Source organism: Eubalaena glacialis, chromosome 10, assembly GCF_028564815.1.
Source record: "Eubalaena glacialis isolate mEubGla1 chromosome 10, mEubGla1.1.hap2.+ XY, whole genome shotgun sequence".
In the NCBI taxonomy this organism is placed as follows: domain Eukaryota; kingdom Metazoa; phylum Chordata; class Mammalia; order Artiodactyla; family Balaenidae; genus Eubalaena; species Eubalaena glacialis.
Window position 1 is genome coordinate 105941366 of NC_083725.1, and position 7950 is coordinate 105949315.

A 7950-nucleotide genomic window follows, 5' to 3' on the forward strand; every position below is an offset into this window, starting at 1 on the left:
CCAGCACAGTAACCCCTAAAGGGCCTTTGGAAATCATCCAGACTCCTGCATTTCACAGAACTAAAATTCGGACCTAAAAGGGAAAGGGAAAGGGGAGGGATTTTCCCAAGGCCATGCAGGGAGTAGAGAACACCGTGGTGGAGACCCGCCGCCATCTCAACCCAGAATGTGCGCCCTGCCTCGCACGGGTGCCAAGCTGGACCTTCGCGCCCGGCCCAAACCTTCCACAGCCTCTCAATCTTCTCTGCCACGGCCCTTGGAGAGCTCGGAGAACCTGCTGCTCTGCCCCGACCTGGGTCCCCGGCGGTCCATCTGCGAGGTGCTTGGGGCTGACGCCCAGGCTTCGGGATCCCCAGTTTGGAAGGAGAATCCGCTCTGAGACAATCTGCTTTAAGAATCCGATGAAACGCGTGCCGGCTCCCTCTCTTTCTCCAAAGCGCAGTGTTGCCCACACCCAGAAGCCCCGACCCTGCGGTCCCCAGTACACGCAGCGTGGTCCTCGGGAAAGACAGGTACTTGCCAGGCAGTGGCACCTCTTTCAGCGCCCCATCTACCCGCTGGTATCTCCCAGTAACCCTCCTCTCCTCACGCGCAGTGACCTTTCTAGCTGCCCGAAACTGCCCGCTGCTCAGCATTGCCACCCCATTCCTCAGCCTTTCGATGCTCTGAACATCCTCTTTGCGTGTCTCTTTTCCTCTCCACTGAGCCTCAACTCCCCTTCCACCGCTCCCTCTCTTTCTTGGTGCTGCTGGTCTGGGTTGGGATGGGGTAGAGAAGAGGGTCTTTGCTAAGGTGGCGGAATGCACTGGGGATGGGCGGGTGCACAGGTCCGGTGCGTTTGGAGCTCCCGCGACACCTCCCTGGACACACTGGAGGCTTCTGTCGCACCACTGAGTCCAGCCTTTGTAGGGAGACCAGCTTCCAGGCAGCACGGCATTAGCTGCCCCGGGCTACCCCGCACCCCTGTACTGGGTGAAGAAGGAGCATCTTGAATGGAGTTGGGGGTGTTGCCGCCCATCTGCACATGTGTAGGCTAGAGAAGATGGCACAGGGCTGCACCTCTGGATGGAAGGTCCCTGGGGGCCACCAGTAACTCTGATCTCTGAGAAGCACCAGCCTACAGCTGGGAGGCCTTGGTGGCCACACAGAAGTGCCTCCTCTTTCTCCAGAAAAGCCCTGTTTTGAAAAAAGGGCTTCTTCTCACTGTCCAGTCTGAACAGAAGGCTGGCCTGTGGCACCCACAGCTCCGGAGCAAAGGGCGAGGGTGGGGCGGTGCCTTTCACTCTAAACTTGCTGGCTGATAATCAGCCCATAGCTGAGTCCTCCCTGTCTTGGTTTTCGAATCTGATGACCTGCCTTGTCACCTTAACAACGCCTGGCGAACCCCGTAGCTGCGGGAGCACGTGGCCAGGTGGCACCTGGCAGGCGGGGTCCCGATGCAGAGTCAAGATCTCACCACCTCACCCAAAACAGTGCCTGTGCCTAGGTCCTTCGGTTTCCTGGGGGCGGGGGGAGCTGAGGACGCTGAGGCTGCGGGTGCTGAGAGTTCTCTCCAGCCAAGCATTCTCTCGCATCCGGCCCCCAACTCCCCTCTCCTTGCAGTGAAAGGCACACCCACTCCAGCGCGGCCTCCCCATTCTCCATCCCAGGCCCTCGGAGCCTCGCAGGCTCCCGACAGTTTTCACATTCTTTCTCTGCCTGCTGCTCCGGGCACCCTGGTCCAGGGGTCGGCGGAGAAGCCTCGGGACACACAAACGCCGGGACTCCAACCTCCTTTCATACCCCGTACATGCAAAGGCCCTTATACTTCCATTTCATATTTCAGTTTGCCACCAAAACAAAGCCGAGGGCAGACTTGCGGGAAGAGAGAAAGGGGCTGAGGCCAAGGTAAAAAGGTATGCCCACGGAAAAGAGCGCCCAGCTGCTTTCTGAAACGAAGGTTCTCGGGGACTACGGCAAAAATTTATGTATGGTACTTTTAACTTGTTTTCCTGCTGTGGCCCCTCTTTGCAGCGGGCAAAACTCGGGGCATCGGCGACTTCATGAGAGCCTTGCGCGGCAAGGTTCCCGGCGCAGCCCGTAGTTCCCTCGAAGAGTAGGGACCACGCAAATCCGGGAGTACAAGGTCAACCTACTCAAGAAACGCCGCTATCGCGAACAAGGGGCGCGCCGGGTGGGGGGGCGGGGAGTGGAGGGCAGGCTCTCTGGCTTCCCTGAAGTCTCTTCTGAAATTTCCTTACAACTTAAAAAAAAATCCCCCCACCCAAAGTTTTCGTTTACAGATGCAATACGTAAATGGTCTGTGTCTTGATCCAAGTGGTCGTTATACAGGGAACAAGTACATAACAATTCTTCAAACTTTCCACTTAACTGTGTACTTCACTGTATATAAATTATAATAAAGAAAACTTTGTGCGCATCGACTGATTAAAAATAATACTAGACCTTTAATCCAGGCCTTCTGTTTTTCTATTTAAGATTGTATGTGTTTAGGCTGGACTGTTAGAGCAGACTGGCGGCTATAGAAATGAACAAAGTAAAAAATTAAAAGCATCTTTCTTCCTCTCCTCCCCCACCCCCAAAATTGACCGGGGGTCGACGTCACAGCTCCCAGGCTTGAGTTTTCCCTCCATCATCCCACAATCACCCACGGGCTCTTACGGCTAATGTGCAAGCCTCGGTTTCTCGCTGTCTTTTTTTTGGGGGGGGGGCTCTCTTACACAAAACACACCCCGGTTCTTTGAGTAAATTCGAATATGACCCAGGAGGAGTTTACACATTTTGTGGTGTGTGGATTGTGTTGGTGGGAGAAAATAAATATCTCTAGCATTCAAACTCTGCGTCTAATTCGCCAAATCAAGACCAGCCCCTCGGCGGTGCCCCAGGGGTCTCCGGCCCTGCCCTCGTCTCCCAAGACCTCTGCGCTAAGAGCGCTGCCTTCGCGGACGGCTGGATGGGAAGGTAGCAGTCGGCTAGCAACGAAAACCTGCGTGCACCGAATCGAAAGCGAAAGAGAAGGAGGTAGCAGGGCTGTTCTCGGTAGCGTTCCGGGGCGCAAGGCCAAGGCCTGACGGGCCGCACAAGCGCCGGCTTGGAGAGTCGTCCGCGTTGGGAGCGAGGTGCCGGGGTCCCTACTCCCGCGGCGAGGAGGCTCTTCGCCCGGCTAAGAAACATCGGTCTCCAACCTGGTGTGTCTCCTGGGGCCCATGCAGCCTAGGATGGGCCAGCGGGCAGGGACTTCGGAAGGCCGAAGTGTGAACCCGGAGCCTGACGGGGTCGGGATTGCAACACGCGAGGACACAGTGGGGCTCTTTTGTAAAAACGTGAATGTCTCTGCATCCAGGGGGGACTGTGGAGTCCCATTGTTCGTCGCCCTTTTAGTACTGATGGGGAAACGGAGTCGCAGTTAGGGAACGTCTGCAGCTGGGGAAGGTTTCTCACCTCCTCTTTCCCCATCTCCGAGAAGCCCCGCCACAGGAGACCTGAGGCGGCTGTCCTGCCCCAGGCTCTCTCGCCGTGGCCCCAGCACAGCCCCCGAACCCGCACCTTTCCAAGGAGCGCTTGGACCCAAGGACTCGGTCCCTGGGCTGACGTCCCAAAGGAGACCTCGGACCCTCTCCTCCGCTCGGTGCAGTTGCCCAGATGGAGGAATTGGCTTCCTGCCCGGGGGACCAACAGAGCTGAGAAGGAGGTTGCCAGGTCAAAGCTACCTTGGGTGGGAGCCGAGATCAGCCGCAGCAAGCCTAGCATCAAAGCTGTGTCTGCCTCTGCCTTTCCCCAAGCTCCTGGGGACATCCGAGGTTTTTTCCTTAGACCCGTTTTCCCCCCTTTGGAGTACATGCTCTCACGAGTGTGGCAGAGAACCATGTCAGTGTATGCTTCAGTTTCCCTGCTTGCTGGCCATCTAGAGAGCCCGCTCCAGAGGCCTTCCTCCCAGCTGCCTCTGTAGAGATCAGAACCTCACCTCTTGGTGCCTCGGTTTCCTCCTCTTGGACCTAATGTGCCTAACTTTTTTTCTACAGGAGCCAGAAATCTCCTCTTGGCCAGAGAAACAGCAGCTGCTGAGAGAAGGAAAAGAATAAGCAGAGCTGTTTGTTGTTTGTGGCTTTGCCCTGAGCAGTGCCTCCATCTTGGGCATCAGGGAAGTGGGGTCCTGATGGTGTTTCTGAGCTGCCTTTTGTCTCAACTTGCAGCTTTTGGCTTTGCCTAGCGCAAGGTCGGGGGCCTGCCCTGTCCTCACAATTGGGTGCTTACAGGTTCCAACGGCACAGAGGCCGACGGTAGAAACATGGAGCGGGGAGGCTAGACTCTTGCTCTGTGGGGGAACATTTACTACCCCATGAGGCCTTACTGTTATCTCCTCGTGATGCAGATGAGGAAACAGGGCTTTAGAGGGATTTCTTACTCTCAGATCACAGTGTGGGCTGCCCTAGTGGCTACTGCCTGTAGAGGATGCATTATGCAGGCTGGCAGTGGGGGCCCAGCAGGGCTCAGAGGCAGTGCTCGGAGGGGTCTAGCTCTTTCCCCTTTCCCTCTGAACCTGAAGACATTTCCAAATGAGAGGTTGAAAGCAGCTCAGGATCTCTCCTTGCCTAATTAACTCAGCCTCCTCAGAAGCCTCACTGGTGAATTTCTCTAACACATGAAAAACCAGTGCGGTGGGAGAGAAAACATCCGAGTCCCCTGGCTCTGCACAACGAACCTCCACGGGTCCCTCAGTCTGTGACTTGCTCACACCTAACATTCCCAAAGGACAGGGACCAGGAGGGGCCTGGGTGAGGCCAGGAGGAGGGAGCCTGACCCCCGGGGCTGGCAGGCTGGTGCATGTGGACGGGGCGAGAGCCCCTCTCCACCTGAGTGTGGAAGGAGCACCTGTGTGGAGCTGTGAGTGTCTGTGATCCGAGTGCCTGATCTCATTCCAACAGGAAGGTGGAGAGGAAAGGTGGAGGAGGTGGGGAAAGCCACCGGATCTCTCTAAATCTGCTCAGTCTGTCCTGTGGGTTTGAGAGTGTGTGGCTCTGTGCGAAGCCACATGAGCGTACTTGGTGTGTGTGTGAGCGCGCTGCTCACGAGGAAGTGGTTGTGTGTGTATGTGTAGAATCCAAGTGTAGTCAAGTGTATGTGTGAACGTTTGTGCGTGTCAACGACCACTTAGTGGACTAGTTCTGAGCCTGTGGGGAGCCAGATCCAGGCTGAGTGTAAGAAAGCGTTTGCCATGGGTTGTTTCCTAAGGTTATTCCAGTCGCCAAGGCCTCCACCATGTCCCACCTCTGTCCCCAGGCCTGGTGTCTCTCCATCGGGCCTGGATCAGTGCAGCCAAAGCCATTGTCCTGTCAGAACCAGCTCATTTCCAGGGCCCTGCCTGAAGGCCAAGGCCCCAGGGGGAGAGTGTGTACCCAGGGCTCCTAGCCGAGGGATTTTTCTCTCCCTTCTCAGTTTCTCTCCCTGCCAGCTTGGGGCTCACCAATGCCGATTCTGTGGGAGAGAAGGCCCAGGCTCCTCAGCTGCTCTGGCCTCAGGCCGCCCTTGAGAGGCTCTCTCCTCCACTACGGTCGCGGCGCTTCGGGGCCCAGGCCTGCGTCCTGAGGCCGCCTTCAAGGGGGCTTGGAGGTCATTTAGGCCTCAGGTTCCCCGTGGGCCCAAATCAGGACCCAGAACCTTCCCTCTTGCCCAGCACTGCGCCGCCCGGAACTCTGTGGCTTTCCCAGCCGGTCGGTCCTAAACCATTGTTCGGAGGCCGGCCGCCTCTGGGGATCGCCGGAGGAGAAACGCTCGGGAACTCTGGTCGGCCCGCCTGCCCGCCGCGAACCACCTCGACTCAGGTCTTCCGCGGCCTCAGGCGTCTCTGGACCCGCACGCGTGTGGCGCCCCCGTTCCACGGCATCCCGGGCGCGCTCCGCCGACTGCGCTCCAGGCTCCCGGCCGGGCTCCGCACCTGCGACGCTCCCACCTGCGGCGCCGCCCGAGGAGCCCCCTAGCCGGCGAGGAGCGCGGCCTCGGCAGCCCCGGAGCCCAGCGCCCGAGCGCTGCGCTGCGCTGCGACTGTTTCGCGCCGCACGCCTTGAGCCGGTGCGAAGCATCCGCTTCAAAGTCGGCCCGGCGGGCAGCGCAAAGCAAGTGGTTTGGGGGAATGGCGAAGAGGGGAGAAACAGACTCCAGGCTGAGTTTAATAGCCGACGCTCCGCGCCCTCCGCCGAGCGATCTGAAGGGGGCAGGAGGGATCCCCTGGTCTCCTCGGAGCGGTCGATCCCCATTTTCCGACCCGAAGTCACACGCAGCTCGGCCCCGCGCCTCCCCAGCCCTCCAACTCCTGCCTCCCGCAAGCCGAACGGGTTTTGAAGGTGCCGAAGCCCTGGGTCCTGGGGACCCCAGCCCGAGGGATCCGCACGTGCACTCACCGTAGCAGGGAACCTGCAAGTCCGCGTTGTGGCCGCCGCCGCCTTCCTGGAGTTTGAGGGTGCCGTCCGGGGGCGTCTTGCAGGCGCCTCGCTGCAAGTAGAGATGCGGTTGCTGCGCGGGTGTGTGCGGCGGCGGCTGTGGCTGCGGCGGCGGCGGCTGTGGGGCCGGCGACTGGGGCTGGAACTTGTTAAAGGAGCCCCGCGCTCCGGCGCCACTCTCCAGGGGTGCCGCCAGGTCCTGCTGCCCCGCGCCGTAGCGGGCGCGGCTCTTGGCGTCCCCGAATCCCTGCCCTTTGGCGGCAGCCGACAGGAAAGTTGTGCTGAACTTATCACCGCCGGGGTATGCCCTAAAAGGCGACGAGCCCTCCCGGCTCTGCGACACCGGGCTGTAGTAGGCGTCCATGGCAGCAGCCGGCGACTCGCAGTAAGAGACGCAAGTCTCAGCATTCATGCCTGGCTTGGGCGGGCGACGGGCGGGGGCGCGAGCGAGAGCGCGAGGACGCCACCGCGCGCCTTGGCCGGGAGTTTGGAGAGGCAAGGAGGCGGTGGCTGTGCGCTCCGCGCCGGCCTGCTCTCTCTCCCCCCTCCTCCGCTCCAAGCCTCTCTCTCTCTCTCTCCCCTCTCACCCCCTCCTCTCTCTCCCTTCTCCCTCCCCACAGCTGGCCCAGGGAAAGAACGGAGGACTGTAAAAAGATTCAGATGTTTCGGAAAGTTGACCAGATCTCCCAAACCCTCTTAAGGTTTTGAAGCGGAAAAAGAGAGAGTGAATTTTTTTTTTCTTGACTCTTTTTTCCCCCCTCCTCTCCCTCTTCTCTCTCCCTACTCTCCTTCCACCACTACCCGCCCCCCCCCTTAAGGAGATGCTACTAGCTGGCTCGCCGCTCGGAGGGGATTCTACCAAGAGCCGCCCAAAGGCCTTTTCGATTCAAGGCGGGGCCAGGGAGGTGTCTGGACTCCCCGGGTTCCCGAGGCTAGGCTGAGAATTGGCGGGTCCAAGCTTTGGCCTAGGGGAGGGGGGTATGCAAAACTTTAGTGACAGATTTTTAAAAATATAAAAAAACAAAACCAAAAAACCTAACAGGTTTCGACATTCGGAGTCTGATGGGCCACTAGCGTCCGGGTGCAGGCAAGTCGTTTGTACACTTGCGTGCGAATTTGGCGGTGCAGCTGCGGGTCTTCCCACTGGTGCCTTTTCCTCTGTTTCCAACCCCTTTTCCCTATTCTCGGTTCCTCCATGAAATTAACACACACACGCAGCAGTCATCCTGTGCACGACCACTTTCACGTCTCGTTAACTATTTCCCTTTCCTGTAAGGGCACTGGGTAGGGGTGAGGAGGGGCCCGTGTTCACTCAGACACTGGAGAACCCCCAGGCTGGGCCAGTTTCCGAAGCTTTAGAACGCGGCCCCCTCCCCCCACCTCTCCCCTCCGGGGAAGGAGCCGCGTGTGCCTCAGGTAAGTCTCCGCCCGGCCGAGGGGATTTTGTGCCTGGCACACCTGAGAATGTGGAGTTGGGAGACCAGCTGGCCGCGCCTCATCGTCACGCTGTCAC

The 7950-nt window shown here is 59.0% G+C and overlaps 1 protein-coding gene across 1 annotated transcript in view; it reads right to left on the bottom strand.

Moving 5' to 3' along the window:
* The window catches only part of ALX4 (ALX homeobox 4), a 40301-nt gene extending 33452 nt beyond the window's left edge, over nt 1-6849 (bottom strand). Inside the window, exon 1 of the mRNA XM_061203276.1 lies at nt 6399-6849. Within this exon, the coding sequence (XP_061059259.1) occupies nt 6399-6849 (451 nt within the window). The remainder of the gene's footprint in view (nt 1-6398) is intronic.
* Nucleotides 6850-7950: the final 1101 nt, after the last annotated feature.